Source organism: Esox lucius, chromosome 19 (assembly GCF_011004845.1).
Source record: "Esox lucius isolate fEsoLuc1 chromosome 19, fEsoLuc1.pri, whole genome shotgun sequence".
NCBI classification, from domain to species: Eukaryota; Metazoa; Chordata; class Actinopteri; order Esociformes; family Esocidae; genus Esox; species Esox lucius.
Genome location: NC_047587.1, coordinates 212,501 through 230,252, shown reverse-complemented (window position 1 = coordinate 230,252; position 17,752 = coordinate 212,501). Strand labels below are relative to the sequence as shown.

Here is a 17,752-nt window from a genome sequence, read left to right as displayed (position 1 = left end):
TAGTGTGTAGGTTGTGTGTGATTCCTGGAAGGTCTGAGTCATTGAAAATCAGAACAGGAAATAGAGGGCAGGGTGTATGTCTGAGAGCAAATGAGTGATGAGAATGTGTTTGTTATGTTTGTGTGGATTTTGCTTGCCTTTGGTGTGGGTATCAGCATTTTATGAACATATGACTAACTTTGTTTGGATCAGTCTTTATATCTGTGACTATATTTCAGTCTGTCTGTGTTTACATTCCTGCCTGTGTTCATGTCTGTCTGTTTTAATTCCTGTCTGTCTGTGTTTGTGTCTGTCTTTATGTCAGTGCTTATATTTCTGTCTCTATGTCTGTGTTTATGTGTCTGTTAATGTGTTTAGGTTTATTTGTGGGTTTCTGTGTGTGTCTGTGTATTAATGTATATGGGTTTATTTGTGGGTTTCTGTGTGTGTCTGTGTATTAATGCATGTGGGTTTAATTGCAGGTTTCTGTGTGTGTTTGCGTTTGTCTATTTAGGTTTCCTTACCGAGGACAGTTATGACTTTGCCAACTCGTGGGCTTTGAAAGGGGCAGGAGAACCGTGCAGACGTGTGTCTCCTCCCAGCCAATCCTGCAACACCACCGCAGACACGCCTACGGTGAGTTGACCCAGATAACACCCCTGGTGAGATGACCAGTAGGATACTTGTTACCCCCTGGTGAGATGACCAGTAGGATACTTGTTACCCCCTGGTGAGATGACCAGTAGGATACTTGTTACCCCCTGGTGAGATGACCAGTAGGATACTTGTTACCCTCTGGTGAGATGACCAGTAGGATACTTGTTACCCCCTGGTGAGATGACCAGTAGGATACTTGTTACCCCCTGGTGAGATGACCAGTAGGATACTTGTTACCCCCTGGTGAGATGACCAGTAGAATACTTGTTACCCCCTGGTGAGATGACCAGTAAGATACTTGTTACCCCCTGGTGAGATGACCAGTAGGATACTTGTTACCCCCTGGTGAGATGACATGTATGATACTTGTTACCCCCTGGTGAGATGACATGTATGATACTTGTTACCCCCTGGTGAGATGACATGTATGATACTAGTTACCCCCTGGTGAGATGACATGTATGATACTTGTTACCCCCTGGTGAGATGACATGTATGATACTTGTTACCCCCTGGTGAGATGACATGTATGATACTTGTTACCCCCTGGTGAGATGACCAGTAGAATACTTGTTACCCCCTGGTGAGATGACCAGTAGGATACTTGTTACCCCCTGGTGAGATGACCAGTAGGATACTTGTTACCCTCTGGTGAGATGACCAGTAGGATACTTGTTACCCCCTGGTGAGATGACCAGTAGGATACTTGTTACCCCCTGGTGAGATGACCAGTAGGATACTTGTTACCCCCTGGTGAGATGACCAGTAGAATACTTGTTACCCCCTGGTGAGATGACCAGTAAGATACTTGTTACCCCCTGGTGAGATGACCAGTAGGATACTTGTTACCCCCTGGTGAGATGACATGTATGATACTTGTTACCCCCTGGTGAGATGACATGTATGATACTTGTTACCCCCTGGTGAGATGACCAGTAGAATACTTGTTACCCCCTGGTGAGATGACATGTATGATACTTGTTACCCCCTGGTGAGATGACATGTATGATACTTGTTACCCCCTGGTGAGATGACCAGTAGAATACTTGTTACCCCCTGGTGAGATGACATGTATGATACTAGTTACCCCCTGGTGAGATGACATGTATGATACTTGTTACCCCCTGGTGAGATGACATGTATGATACTTGTTACCCCCTGGTGAGATGACATGTATGATACTTGTTACCCCCTGGTGAGATGACCAGTAGAATACTTGTTACCCCCTGGTGAGATGACCAGTAGGATACTTGTTACCCCCTGGTGAGATGACCAGTAAGATACTTGTTACCCCCTGGTGAGATGACATGTATGATACTTGTTACCCCCTGGTGAGATGACATGTATGATACTTGTTACCCCCTGGTGAGATGACCAGTAGGATACTTGTTACCCCCTGGTGAGATGACATGTATGATACTTGTTACCCCCTGGTGAGATGACATGTATGATACTTGTTACCCCCTGGTGAGATGACATGTATGATACTTGTTACCCCCTGGTGAGATGACATGTATGATACTTGTTACCCCCTGGTGAGATGACATGTATGATACTTGTTACCCCCCTGGTGAGATGACATGTATGATACTTTTTACCCCCTGGTGAGATGACCAGTAAGATACTTGTTACCCCCTGGTGAGATGACATGTATGATACTTGTTACCCCCTGGTGAGATGACATGTATGATACTTTTTACCCCCTGGTAAGATGACATGTAGGATACTAACCAGTGGGCCGTCTAGACCATGACTGCTAGACAATTTTATGAAAAGTCCCCTTCAGTACCACCAGTTCAGGATAACAAGCTTGGAAGAGATACCAAAAGTCTACACAACATGCAGATTTTGTTTTTATAGAAAGCCTGAAAAAGATGAAAGATGAAAGCCTGGTATTTTTCATCTTTGATACAATCTTTATATCCACTCTAAATAACACTATTTAGAGTGGATATAAAGTCAACACACCCCTGTTAAAATGGCAGGTTCTTGTGATGTAAAAGAATGAGACAAAGATAAATCATGTCAGAACCTTTTTCACCTTTAATGTGACCTATAACATGAACAATTCAATTGAAAAACAAGCTGAAATCTTTGAGGAGGAAAAATAATAAATAGAAATCTCACAATAACCTGTTTGCATAAGTGTGCGCACCCTTAAACTAATACTTTGTTGAAGAAAGTTTTGATTTTATTACTGCACTCAGTCTTTTTAGGTAGGAGTCTATTAGCATGTCACATCTTGACGTGGCAATATCTACCAACTCTTCTTTGCAAAAGCGCTCCAAATCTTTCAGATTAAGAGGACATATCCTGTGCACAGCCCTCTTCAGATCACCCCACAGATGTTCAATTGGATTCAGGTCTGGGCTCTGGCTGGGCCATTCCAAAATGTTAATCTTCTTCTGGTGAAGCCATGCTTTTGTGGATTTGGATGTGTGCTTTGGGTCGTTGTTGTGCTGAAAGGTGAACCTTCTCTTCATCTTCAGCTTTCTAACGGACGCCTGAAGGTTTTGTGCCAAAATTGCCTGGTATTTGGAACGGTTCATAATTCTCTCCATCCTGACTAAGGCCCCGGTTCCAGCTGAAGAAAAACAGCCCCAAAGCATGATGCTGCCACCATCATGCTTCACTGTGTGTATGGTGTTCTTTGGATGATGTGCCGTGTTGGAAATATGGCCAAAAAGTTCAACCTTGGTTTCATTAGACCATAACACATTTTCCCACTTTTTTGCCACCCTACCCCATAGCCTATTCATATGAAGTATACAGGACATTGTTGTTACATGTAGCACACATCCAGTACTTACCAGAAATTCCTGCAGTTCCATTAATGTTGCTGTAGGCCTCTTGGAAGTCTTTTCATCAATTTTGGAGGGATGTCCAGTTCTTTGTAATGTCTCTGTTGTGCCATATTTTCTCCACTTGATGATGACTGTCTTCACTGTGTTCTGTGGTATATCTAATGCTTTGGAAATTATTTTGTACCCTTCTCCTGACTGATATCTTTCAACAATGAGATCCCTCTGATACTTTGGAAGCTCTCTGCGGACCATGGCTTTTGCTCTGAGATGCAACTAAGAAAATGTCAGGAAAATCACAGCTGTGATTGATTAGAGTCACTTTAAATGATGGCAGGTGTGTAATGACTTCTATTTAACATTAGTTTGAATGTGATTTGTTAATTCTGAACACAGCCACGTCCCCAGTTATAAGAGTTACAATTGCTCCTGGGCACCCCCCTCCCCTGCATGTTTTAGATCTCTCCCTGCTCTGTCACATTTGCTTCAAATGATCAGCTCATTATCAAGTCCTTCATGAGCTACATCAGGTATGTTAGGGCAGGGGGAGACCTAAAACATGCAGGGCAGGGGGGCATCCAGGAGCAGGGATGAGAAACACTCATTTAAGGGGTTAACCTACTATTGTGTGTCAGTAATTTGCATCTGAAACAGTCTGTTTGAAACACCTGGAAGAACAACAGTTTTGCCATATAATTTATTTAATATCTTATCATTTTCATTTACCATTTAAAAAAAAAAAATCTACATATGTTAGTAGATTACTTTTCATACTACATATTTAGAGTTTGCTTTTGCATCAGTATCATATTTTGTTTTTAAAATACTCTGAAAACAAACAATTCCTTCACTTATCAACCCTTGGAAATATATTTGGAATCATTGCAACTTACAACCTCACAAGTGGCCATTAGGCACTTAGAAGCCACTTTATTATTGTTAAAGGGTACATATCAGGACAAGAAAATACAACTGCATAAATCGGGATGTCCCTCCAGAATGGATGACTCACCTAAAGTTTGAGCTGTGGGGTGTCTGTGTTGTCTGTGCCTCTGTCAATAGGTGTCTCTCACATGAAAAGATATATTCAAATATTTGCAAAAATGTGAGGAGTGTACTCACTTTTGTGAGATATGTATATGAAAATCAAGTTGAAAGGCAAACTCAACATATTAAACAAACTTTCTATTAAAATGTCCCTAAATCTAAAAAGTTACTTGCATGGAGAATACACAAACAACAAGCTGAGAGATTTATACATAAAGGCCCAGACCAATAAAATATAGTACAAACTGGATTATATACAAAACTCCTTTGAAACCTACTATACTAACACTATAATGCTCAACCCCAGGCAGCTGAATTGGCAACCATATCAGATTTATTTGTCATCTTTAGATTTACCATCAAAAGGAATAGAGCAGAATAAAAGAATAACTCAAGCAATAACAGACGAAATAACTAAAGCTATATCAAGACTGAAAGAAGTAAAATGCCAGGGGCTGATGGCTACCCATCAGAATGGTATAAAGTCTTTCGAAAGATAGTAATACAAAATACTCAAGGAATGACCCTAACCCAAGGAATGCTTAAGAACTATCTTCTTAAAACTCTGATATCTTGGAGACAAGCAGTATTCTCAATGATTCCTAAACCAGGTAAAGACAACCCTATGGTTTTACCAAACAGGTGATAGTCTTTATATTACTCCCCAACGGCCCGAAATAAAATAAATGGGAATTTATCCAATATGGTGGGATACCCCCTTAGTCCCACACTCTTCATTCTTTTTCTGGAGCCTTTGGCGCAGGCAATTAGGGAGGACAAAGATATAATAAGTGTATTAATTGGAGATACAGAACATAAGATCTGCTTGTATGAAGAAGACATTCTTGTGACCCTCACAAATACTAACGTTAGTTTGCCAAAACCGTTATCTTTGGTCAAAGTATTTGGTTCATATTCTGGCTACAAATTAAACTTGGAGAAAATCTAGACTCTTACTTTTAACTATGATCTGCTGGAAAACATTCTTAGGACGTCTAAATTTAAACGGAAGGATAACGCGATTAAACACCTGGGAGTACAAATACCCAAGGATTTATCTGCCACCTATGCACACAATTATATTATCATAACAGCTCATATTAAAACAGACCTTAATCGCTGGTCACTACTACCAATGAACATGTACAATCGAATAGATGCTATAAAAATGAATGTATTGCCCAGGCTGCTTGTTCTTTTCCAGTAAGTGTCAGTTGAAGTGCCCCCTGGACAGTTTAATGAGTGGAATAGAATCATTTCAGTCTTTATTTGGGGAAAGCAAAGACCAAGGATTAGAATTTCAGATTTTGCAACTGCTCAAGGACAAGGGTGGAGGATTGCTACCCTGTTTGGAAGAATATTACAAAGCAGCACAACTAGGCCTTCTGGTTTGTCAGTGTGACTCTACATATAATGCAAAATGGATTGATTTCCTGCCTGTTGGGCCATCTCCGGGGCCTCCCCCAGATAGGCCAACAGTGTCGCCGGACCCCCCTGTCTCAGTCCCAAGGTCTTACGCTGCTATATTATTGTGCTGGGGGAGTAGGGCCAGTTCTCCTTCTCCACTACGTTCTCCTTCTCCACTGTAAATCCTTGTTGATATGAAGAATGCATTTTCTGAATTTTCCCAGTCTCCTCCCGTTTTGAACTTAGGAAGACATGAGGTCATGGCCCACACCTGTGGAGTACCTGGCTTGAAAGATCTGTTGCTGTCCCTATCCAGAGTCCTCCTGGTTGTTTTGCAGATCGAGATGATACCTGACGATTTCAGCTGCCACTGTGCTGAAACCTCCCCCTCCCCTGTGTTGTCCCTGTCCTTGTCCATCTGGTCATGCTTCCAACCTGGACTAAGTTTAAATAGATTCTAGACTCAGCCCACACGCATTTATTAATTATTAAAATTGTAATCTTAATATGTTCACCTGGAACAGCCAGAAGAGGACTGGTCACCCCTCTGAGCCTGGTTCCTCTGGTTTCTTCCTAAATTTTGGCATTCTTAGGGAGTTTTTCCTAGCAACTGAAATTCAACACTACTGTTGTTTGCTCCTTTGGGATTTAAGGCCGGGTGTTTTGTAAAAGCACTTTGTGACAACTGCTGATGTTAAAAGGGCTTTATAAATAAATATGATTGATTGACTGATTGATTGAGGGACATAGAACAAAGTCAAATAAACATACCTCTCCAATCTATACTGGAAGGGCAAATCCTCCAAAAGAAATACTTAGACAAAGTGTATAACTGGATCGCAGTCCCCCTAACCATCTGGCATAAAAAACTTAGAGACCTGGAAATTTGAAAGAAACACACGAATAGGATGATGGGTGGCATATGACACAGAATTTCTACCCGCTGAATTGGACAGTAGGTTTTTAAGCAATGGACAGACATGGGTATTACTTCTTCTCGTATAATATCCTCCAACAAAGGTGTTGATACATTTCAACAACTCACTGAGAATTTCTTCAGATATCTTTCAACAATGTATGTTAAATCGAAGTGGGAAAAATAAGCTAATATAAAATTAACTGAGGATGACTGGTTAAACATATGTGAGACACAGTCTACCACCTCTAGATCAGATCAGTGGAGGGAATTCACCTGGAAAACATTTTAAGGTTCTTTATGACTCCAAAAATAAAAGGTTCGCAAAACAAAAACCCTGAACATGGTCAATGCTGGGGAATGTGTGGGGATGTATCTGCTGATCATTTTAACCCTGAACATGGTCAATGCTGGGGAATGTGTGGGGATGTATCTGCTGGTCATTTTAACCCTGAACATGGTCAATGCTGGATAATATGTGGGAATGTATCTGCTGGTCATTTTAACCCTGAACATGGTCAATGCTGGAGAATATGTGGGAATGTATCTGCTGGTCATTTTAACCCTGAACATGGTCAATGCTGGGGAATGTGTGGGGATGTATCTGCTGGTCATTTTAACCCTGAACATGGTCAATGCTGGAGAATGTGTGGGGATGTATCTGCTGGTCATTTAAACCCTGAACATGGTCAATGCTGGAGAATATGTGGGGATGTATCTGCTGGTCATTTTAACCCTGAACATGGTCAATGCTGGAGAATATGTGGGGATGTATCTGCTGGTCATTTAAACCCTGAACATGGTCAATGCTGGAGAATATGTGGGGATGTATCTGCTGGTCATTTAAACCCTGAACATGGTCAATGCTGGAGAATGTGTGGGGATGTATCTGCTGGTCATTTTAACCCTGAACATGGTCAATGCTGGAGAATATGTGGGGATGTATCTGCTGGTCATTTTAACCCTGAACATGGTCAATGCTGGAGAATATGTGGGGATGTATCTGCTGGTCATTTAAACCCTGAACATGGTCAATGCTGGAGAATATGTGGGGATGTATCTGCTGGCCATTTAAACCCTGAACATGGTCAATGCTGGAGAATATGTGGGGATGTATCTGCTGGTCATTCTCATATTTTTGGGCGTGTCCTAATATCTCTTCTTACTGGGTAGATGGGGTAACCGATCAGATCCATCATCATTGATTTTAAATTTAGTGTTGTACATATGAGAAACTGGCCTAATGGAATGTAGAAACAGGACAAATATCTATTACATATACTGTTGGTGGAAATCTATCTTATGGAAACATTAATTTCTTCCTGAAACACGCTACTAAAAAATGTGAAAAATACTGGAAAACCTGGAAATCTTAACTGGAAAACCGGGAAATCTTACTTAAACACAATTTAATTGTGCTTTTTTTTTTATACCTGCTTGGAGGTCTTTGCTCTACCTCTTTCTGTATTAGGTCCAACAGACCCCCTTGGCTTTCCCTTGTCTTTGACTGAACCAGAACAACAGATCATACGAACCTATGGTCTCAAAGGACAATCATAAACACAAAGGGCCCTCAGACCTTTACATTTTCTTGTAACTCACCTTTAAAAAAATATATTATTATTATTTTATCTCCTTTCTTATGCATTGACAAGCATTACATCATACCTATGACCCTGTCTGTTGTTTGTTTGTTTGATGGTAAAATAAACAAAACAACAAAAATATTTTAGTTAAAGAAAGGTTTCACAGTGACATTGGCATTGATCCCAAGCACACAGCCAAATCAACCAAGGAAAGGCTGGAAGATCAGTTTACGGTAAAGGTCATTCAAAGCCTGGACCTCAATACAATGGAAAATATTTGAACTGACCTAAAGGGGGCTGTGCACAGCAGATACCCTCAAAATCAGGCTGAGTTTGAACTCTTCTGCAAAGAAAAGTTGGATAGAATTGCAAAAGTCTTTACTTAAGCAAAACAGCATTTTCAGTAACGGTGTGATATTTGGAGACTCCAGATTGCAAACATGTCAAAGACAATTGCAGAACAGTTGGTTTGACTCTTCGCTGTAGTGGGCAGGCTGTTGGCAGAATCAAGTACTGTCTGGATACTGAAGTGTTGATACATTCAGAACATTTTGAGATAAGGGTTGTTTAAGAAAATGGCATTGGAATTAAATAATGCATTTGAAATATGTGAGTGTGTATGCGTATGTGTGGGTGTCTCACTGCAGTAGTTTGAACCCAAAGTCATCTGAATTACTTCCCATGGACAATCTTAAAATTAGCAGATATTCGAATAGGCTTTTAATAAGATTATATTTTGGTCTCAGAGTCCTTAGAAGTTTAACCAAACAAATGCGTATATTTGTGTGTTGTAGGTGTTGTCCAGGTGCAGTGTGCTGCAAAACTCTCCTGTCTTCCTGCGCTGTGCAAATGTGGTATCTCCAGAGACCTTCCTGTCAATCTGTGAAGAGGAGGCGTGTCATTGTGGCCAGGGAGAGGGGTTAGGGGCAGGACCAGACTGCCACTGCAACGTCCTATTGGAGTTTGCACGGACCTGCCTTGCCCACGGCCAGCTACTGAATGGGTGGTTGGAGGATAGCCAATGCTGTGAGTCTATGAGAGGAGAGAGGGAGTGTGTGTGTGTATGTACCTTCTGACATTCAGTGAGGAGTACCTTCTGACATTCATTGAGCAGTAACCCAGACATTCAGTGGGCAGTACCTTCAGATATTCAGTGAGCAGTACCTTCAGACATTCAGTGAGCAGTGAACCAGGCAATCAGTGAGCAGTAACCCAGACATTCAGTGAGCAGTAAACCAGGCATTCAGTGAGCAGTACCTTCAGATATTCAGTGAGTAGTAAACCAGACATTCAGTGAGCAGTACCTTCAGATATTCAGTGAGTAGTAAACCAGGCATTCAGTGAGCAGTACCTTCAGATATTCAGTGAGCATTAAACCATTTAAGTTCTAGTTATTCTGTTTCTATTATGTTTTCCATCCCTCATGTTTATTGCTTTCAGATTTGTCTTGTTTTAACATCATCACCTCCCTATTTAATTTCCCAAGTTCCCTTTGTCTTTGTTTGTCATTGTTATGTGTGGGTTAATTACCATTACAGGTTGTTTCCTGGATGTAACAGACACATGGTAATGTCTGTCTCAGATGTGACAGGAACATGGTAATCTGTGTCTCAGAGGTGACAGGAATATGGCAATGTGTGTCCCAGATGTAACAGGAATATGGTAATGTGTGTCTCAGATGTAACAACAGCTTGCTAATGTGTCTCAGATGTGACAGGAACATGGTAATGTGTGTCTCAGATGTAACAACAGCTTGCTAATGTGTCTCAGATGTGACAGGAACATGGTAATGTGTGTCTCAGATGTAACAACAGCTTGCTAATGTGTCTCAGATGTGACAGGAACATGGTAATGTGTGTCTCAGATGTAACAGGAATATGGTAATGTGTGTCTCAGATGTAACAGGAATATGGTAATGTGTGTCTCAGATGTAACAGGAATATGGTAAAGTGTGTCTCAGATGTAACAGGAATATGGTAATGTGTGTCTCAGATGTAACAACAGCTTGCTAATGTGTCTCAGATCTGACAGGAACATGGTAATGTGTGTCTCAGATGTAACAGGAATATGGTAAAGTGTGTCTCAGATGTAACAGGAATATGGTAATGTGTGTCTCAGATGTAACAACAGCTTGCTAATGTGTCTCAGATCTGACAGGAACATGGTAATGTGTGTCTCAGATGTAACAGGAATATGGTAAAGTGTGTCTCAGATGTAACAGGAATATGGTAATGTGTGTCTCAGATGTAACAGGAATATGGTAATGTGTGTCTCAGACGTGACACGAACATGGTAATTGTTGTTTACAGATGTGACAGTAACAAAATTATTTGTGTCCCCAGCCCCCAGGTGTCCTGTTGGGATGCAGTACAAGGAGTGTGCCAGGTCCTGCTCTACCACATGTCAAAGTCTCAACATCCAGGAGGTCTGCAATGAGGAGTGTGTGGATGGATGCACCTGCCCTGGTACTTAGATAAATTATGAACAACTGTATGTGTGTAAGAGGTCTGTGTCTGTCTGTCAGTGGGTGAGGTGATGGATGGTGATAGTTATTTAACTGTCTGTGTCTGTCTCTGTCAGTTGGTAAGGTGATAGATGGTGATCGTTGTGTGGAGGTGTCTCAGTGTTCATGTGTTCACATGGGACGACACTTCCCCCCTGGATCCAGCATCTCACAGGACTGCAACACCTGGCAAGTACACACATAGACACACACAGTGTAATTGTGTTCTAGGTGGTACAGGGTAATAGGCTTCAAAAGGATTCAAATGGTAAAATATGAATGATTAAATATATATTTTCCTTCAAGCATCTGTCGACATGGATCCTGGGAATGTACGAACCAAGGCTGCCCTGGTGAGATGCAAACACACACACACACACACATATATAAATACAAACCCGATTCCAAAAAAGTTGGGACACTGTACAAATTGTGAGTAAAAAAGGAATGGAATAATTTACAAATCTCAAACTTATATTTAATTCACAATAGAATATAGATAACATATCGAATGTTGAAAATGAGACATTTTGTAATGTCTTGCCAAGTATTGGCTCATTTTGGATTTCATGAAAGCTACACATTCCAAAAAAGTTTGGACAGGTAGCAATAAGAGGCCGGAAAAGTTAAATGTACAGATATGGAACAGCTGGAGGACCAATTGGCAACTTATTGTTTCAATTGGCAACATGATTAGATATAAAAAGAGCCTCTCAGAGTGGCCAGTGTCTCTCAGAAGTCAAGATGAGCAGAGGATCACCAATTCCCCCAATGCTGCGGCGAAAAATAGTGGAGCAATATCAGTAAGGAGTTTCTCAGAGAAAAATTGCAAAGTGTTTGAAGTTATCATCATCTACAGTGCATAATAACATCCAAAGATTCAGAGAATCTGGAACAATCTCTGTGCGTAATGGTCAAGGCCGGAAAATCATACTGGATGCCCGTGATCTTTGGGCCCTCAGACGGCACTGCATCACATACAGGAATGATATTGTAATGGAAATCATAAAATGGGCTCAGGAATACTTTCAGAAAACATTGTCGGTGAACACAATCCACCGTGCCATTCACCGTTGCCGGCTAAAACTATAGGTAAAAAAAGAAGCCGTATTTAAACAGGATCCAGAAGGGCAGGCGTTTTCTCTGGGCCAAGGATCATTTAAAATGGACTGTGGCAAAGTGGAAAAGTGTTCTGTGGTCAGACAAATCAAAATTTGAGGTTCATTTTGGAAAACTGGCACGCCATGTCATCCGGACTAAAGAGGACAAGGACAACCCAAGTTGTTATCAGCGCTCAGTTCAGAAGCCTGCATCTCTGATGGTATGGGGTTGCATGAGTGCGTGTGGCATGGGCAGCCTACACATCTGGAAAGGCACCATCAATGCTGACAGTTACATCCAAGTTCTAGAACAACATATGCTCCCATCCAGACGTCGTCTCTTTCAGGGAAGACCTTGCATTTTCCAACATGACAATGCCAGACCACATACTGCATCAATTACAATGTCATGGCTGCATAGAAGAAGGATCCGGGTACTGAAATGGCCAGCCTGCAGTCCAGATCTTTCTCCCATAGAAAACATTTGGCGCATCATAAAGAGGAAGGTGCAACAAAGAAGACCTAAGACAGTGGAGCAACTAGAAGCCTGTATTAGACATGAATGGGACAACATTCCTATTCATAAACTTGTCTCCTCACTCCCCAGACATTTGCAGTCTGTTATAAAAAGAAGATGGGATGCCACACAGTGGTAAACATGGCCTTGTCCCAACATTTATGAGATGTGTTGATGCCATGAAATTTTAAATAAACTTCTTTGTCCCTTAAAGTGATATATTTTCTCAGTTTAAACATTTGATATGTCATCTATATTGTATTCTGAAACGTCCACATCATTGCATTCTGTTTTTATTCACAATTGTACAGTGTCCCAACTTTTTTGGAATCGGGTTTGTAAAAGCTCTGGAAAAGTTTTAAGAAAACTGCAAGTTTTTCTTTCCTTTCCAATGAGGAAGAGAAGCGTTTTGAATGAGGAAGAGAAGCGTTCAATTTGCAGTGGTCTCTTAATTTTAAACCTTCTGTTCCTCACATTCCTTTTAGACTTTTTTGGAAAGGAAGTCCAACATTTTGCAGTGGTCTCTTAATTTTTCTGGAGCTCTATATACCCACACACACACATACACACACACCCACATATATAAATACACACACACACAAGCATACAAATGTGTGCACATAAAAGCTCACTGTTGTGGTGTCGCTATTCAGGCGAGTGCATGGTGACGGGCCAGTCTCACTTCAAGACGTTTGACAACAAGTTCTTCACTTTCTCTGGGCACTGCCAGTACCTGCTTGCTAAAGACTGCACTGACAATGCCTTCTCCGTCATCATAGAAACAGTTCAGGTAACACAACTCCATTATGGATCTAATGTTTTATTATGTAGTATAACTCAAATATTTATTTCCTTATGGATCTCCTGACTTATCTACTTATCAATCAATCAAGTGTATCAGCAGTTGTCACAAAGTTGCTTTTACAAAACACCCAGCTTGAAACCCCAAGGAGCAGGCAGCAACAGTGTTGAAGCACAGTGGCTAGGAAACACTTCCTAAAAGGGGCTGAAATTTAGGAAGAAACTTAATAGAGGAACCAGGCTTGGAAGGGTGACCAGTCCTCTTTTGGCTGTGCTGGGGGAACATTTTAAGAGTACAAGTTGCAATAATAAGTAATTGCATTTGGGCTGTGTCCAGAGTCTATAAAACCTAATCCAGGTCAGAAGCATGACCAGATGGACAAGGACAGGAACAATCACCTGGGGGAGGGTGACCTGTATTTAGTGGATATAGGACCTGGCAAGGCCTACGATGTCCCTTAGGTGTAGTAATCTAAATAAATGCACATACACTCAAATTTGCATATCCTGTCAGAAACTGTGAAATTATGTCATTAATTTTGAAAATATGGCTTATCGTGCAAAAACACTTTTATTTAAGGTTTGTGATCATATGAAGCCATTTATTATCACATAGTTGTTTGGCTCCTTTTTAAATCATAATGATAACAGAAATCACCTAAATGGTCCTGATCAAAAGTTTACATACCCTTGAATGTTTGTTACAGACACACAAGGTGACACATACAGGTGAAATTGGCAATTAAAGGTGAATTTCCCACACCTGTGGCTTTTTAAATTGCAACTAATGTCTGTGTATAAATAGTCAAGGAGTTTGTTAGCTCTCATGTGGATGCACTGAGCAGGCTAGATACTGAGCCATGGGGAGCAGAAAATATCTGTCAAAAGACCTGCGTAACAAGGTAATGGAACTTTATAAAGATGGAAAAGGATATAAAAGATATCCAAAGTCTTGCAAATACCAGTCAGTACTGTTCAATCACTCATTAAGAAGAGGAAAATTTGGGGGTTTATCTTGATACCAAGCCAAAGTCAGGTAGACCAAGAAAAATTTCAGCCAAAAGAAAAACCCACAGGTAAGGAGAAATACAGGCTGCTCTGGAAAAAGACTGTGTGGTTGTTTCAAGGAGCACAATTGAAATTACTTGAACAAAAATGAGCTGCATGGTTTAGTTGCAAGAAAGAAGCCTTTACGGCTACATTATATTAATACCTGTACATTTTCTGTACATTTGTAAATGTTCGACTGCACATTTAGAATTGACATATGTAGTGCATATGCATGAATTGCACATCTATACATTCCACTTGTAGATACATATACTTTGATACATAATATTTGCACATTTTTCTGCCCTCCTGTATTTGCACTTCTGGTTAGACGCGAACTACATTTCATTGTATTGTACTTGTACTGTTCAGTGGCAAAGTTGAATCTAATCTAATGTAATTCTATCTACGGCCCTGTCAAGCTCTTCTCGTGTAATGGCCCAACTCCTGGTATCCCCTCCATGCTCTCTTCCATACATACTATTGAGTCACATTATGAGTTGCTGTGATGAAATTCATGCAAGTTGGAATAGCCTATGATTTCAAATGTTTACTTAGATTTTGAATCCAGCCCTCAATTGGTTGATGATTTTGGTTTCCATTGACATTTATGTCATTTTGTTCTCAACGAATTACACAATGTACAGTAAAGCGTTTGATTTTCTAATTTATTTTGTTCATCAAAACCAGATGTGATTTAAGTGTTCCCTTAAATTTTCTCTGGTTCAATATTTATCTACTGTCTCATTATCTTGCATACCTCTCTATATTGTGGATATACCTTCCTTATTTCTTGTATAACCACTCAACTATCTCCTCCATTTTGGATCAACTTTGTTGTTAAGTGTGTGTTTCACTATGTCTCAGTCCTCTATTGTGGCACTGTGTTTCAGTGTGCAGATGAAACGGACGCAGTCTGCACGCGCTCCGTAACCCTGAGCCTGAAGTCCCTGGAGGCCATGACAGTGAAGCTGAAACACGGAGGAGTTGTATCTGTCAACGACTTGGACATACGGACACCTATGAACCATGGTATACAAGGATGGACACACACCTGATGGAATAACAAGCTACACTGTAAAGATAGAAAGACAACAACATGATAGTCTAAAGTAACTGTGAAGAAACCTTAAATAGCTCACTGACTGTCTTTCCAATTTAAATACCTTTGATAGGGCTGTCTTTCTTAGGGCTGTCTTTCCCTTCAGTAACCCTGCTCATAGGCTCTTTCTCTCTTTTTAGTACCCTCTGATAGGCTCTGTCTCTCCGTTTACTACCCTCTGATAAGGCTTTCTCCCTTTACTACCCTCTGATGAGGCTCTCTCCCTTTACTATCCTCTGATAAGGCTCTCTCCCTTTACTACCCTCTGATAAGGCTCTCTCCCTTTACTACCCTCTGATAAGGCTCTCTCCCTTTACTACCCTCTGATAAGGCTCTCTCCCTTTACTACCCTCTGATAAGGCTCTCTCCCTTTACTACCCTCTGATGAGGCTCTCTCCCTTTACTACCCTCTGATGAGGCTCTCTCCCTTTACTACCCTCTGATGAGGCTCTCTCCCTTTACTACCCTCTGATGAGGCTCTCTCCCTTTACTACCCTCTGATGAGGCTCTCTCCCTTTACTACCCTCTGATGAGGCTCTCTCCCTTTACTACCCTCTGATGAGGCTTTCTCCCTTTACTACCCTCTGATGAGGCTCTCTCCCTTTACTACCCTCTGATGAGGCTCTCTCCCTTTACTACCCTCTGATAAGGCTCTCTCCCTGTACTACCCTCTGATAAGGCTCTCCCCCTGTACTACCCTCTGATAAGGCTCTCCCCCTGTACTACCCTCTGATAAGGCTCTCCCCCTTTCCTACCCTCTGATGAGGCTCTCTCCCTTTACTACCCTCTGATGAGGCTCTCTCCCTTTACTACCCTCTGATAAGGCTCTCTCCCTGTACTACCCTCTGATAAGGCTCTCTCCCTGTACTACCCTCTGATAAGGCTCTCTCCCTGTACTACCCTCTGATAAGGCTCTCTCCCTGTACTACCCTCTGATAAGGCTCTCTCCCTGTACTACCCTCTGATAAGGCTCTCTCCCTGTACTACCCTCTGATAAGGCTCTCTCCCGGTACTACCCTCTGATAAGGCTCTCTACCTGTACTACCCTCTGATAAGGCTCTCTCCCTTTACTACCCTCTGATAAGGCTCTCTCCCTTTACTACCCTCTGATGAGGCTCTCTTCTTTTACTACCCTCTGATAAGGCTCTCTCCCTTTACTACAGCTCTGTCTCTCCCTTTTGTAAGGCTCTGTCTCTCCCTTTAGTTGCCCTCTGATAAGGCTCTCTCCCTTTACTTTACTACTCTTTACTACTCTCTGATAAGGCTCTGTCCCTTTATTACTCTCTGATATGGCTCTGTCTCTCCCAAACACACATCAGCACAAACCGTAAAAGTCTAAACCAGAATCCTAAACAAGGAGCTTGTGGAGATTGAACAGTTTAACTATGATTGACTGGCATGACACTGACAATGTCAGAGCCAGTCGAGAGCACCAATATAGATCACACAACATGATTTTATTTGTGTGTGTGTGTGTTTCTGCATGCATGTCTGTGTGTCTAGGTCGTTTGCGGATCCAGAGGATGGTTCAGTCTGGAGTGCGTGTTTTGTACGGAAATGATCTTCATCTAGAATGGGATGGACGGGGCCACGTGCTGCTGAAGGTGGGAGACGAACTGTAGCATCAGAATCTTTATATTGACAGTGTATGTTTGAATGTGTGTAATTTAACAGTGACAGTGGTTAACCTTAGCATTTCCCTCTAGTTGTGGCCAGTCTGGGCAGGGAATACTTGTGGTCTCTGTGGCAACTACAATGGTAACCAAGGAGATGACTTCTTGTCTGCTGCTGGACTGGTGGAGGCTGGGCCACAAGCATTTGGCCAATCATGGAGAATTAACGGAGACTGTAACTCCGCCCCTCGACCAGACACTGACCCCTGCTCCCTCAACCCTAAAAGAGGTACAGGGACACACATATATTTATAGAGCTCCAGAAAACATTAAAAGACCACTGCACCATTTTCATTCCTTTCCAAAAAGTTGAAATAGAAAGTTTTGAGTGAGGAACAGAAGTGTTCAATTTGCAGTGGTCTCTTAATTTGAACTCTTCTGTAGTGCGTTTTGCAGAGGAGGCGTGTGGGATGATGATGTCTGAGGTCTTTAGACCGTGTCACTTCCTGGTGAATCCCCTGCCTTTCCTGCGGTTCTGTCGTTACGACGTGTGTGTGTGTTCAAATGGAGAGGAGTGTCTGTGTTCTGCTCTGGCCTCCTACGCCGCTGCTTGTTCTGCCAGGGGAGTTCTACTAACCTGGAGGACACCTGAGCACTGTGGTAACTTACACAC

General features: G+C 41.6%; 1 protein-coding gene across 2 annotated transcripts in view; it reads left to right on the top strand.

Moving 5' to 3' along the window:
- vwf (von Willebrand factor) overlaps positions 1-17,752 on the top strand; it is a 99,851-nt gene that overhangs the window by 11,142 nt on the left and 70,957 nt on the right. For both annotated transcript variants that reach the window (XM_034288295.1, XM_034288294.1), the window contains exons 6-15: positions 494-615; positions 9,188-9,419; positions 10,736-10,858; positions 10,974-11,085; positions 11,203-11,249; positions 13,167-13,303; positions 15,258-15,396; positions 16,970-17,070; positions 17,173-17,368; positions 17,524-17,739. In XM_034288295.1, coding sequence (XP_034144186.1) covers positions 494-615; positions 9,188-9,419; positions 10,736-10,858; positions 10,974-11,085; positions 11,203-11,249; positions 13,167-13,303; positions 15,258-15,396; positions 16,970-17,070; positions 17,173-17,368; positions 17,524-17,739 — 1,425 coding nt within the window. The remainder of the gene's footprint in view (positions 1-493; positions 616-9,187; positions 9,420-10,735; positions 10,859-10,973; positions 11,086-11,202; positions 11,250-13,166; positions 13,304-15,257; positions 15,397-16,969; positions 17,071-17,172; positions 17,369-17,523; positions 17,740-17,752) is intronic.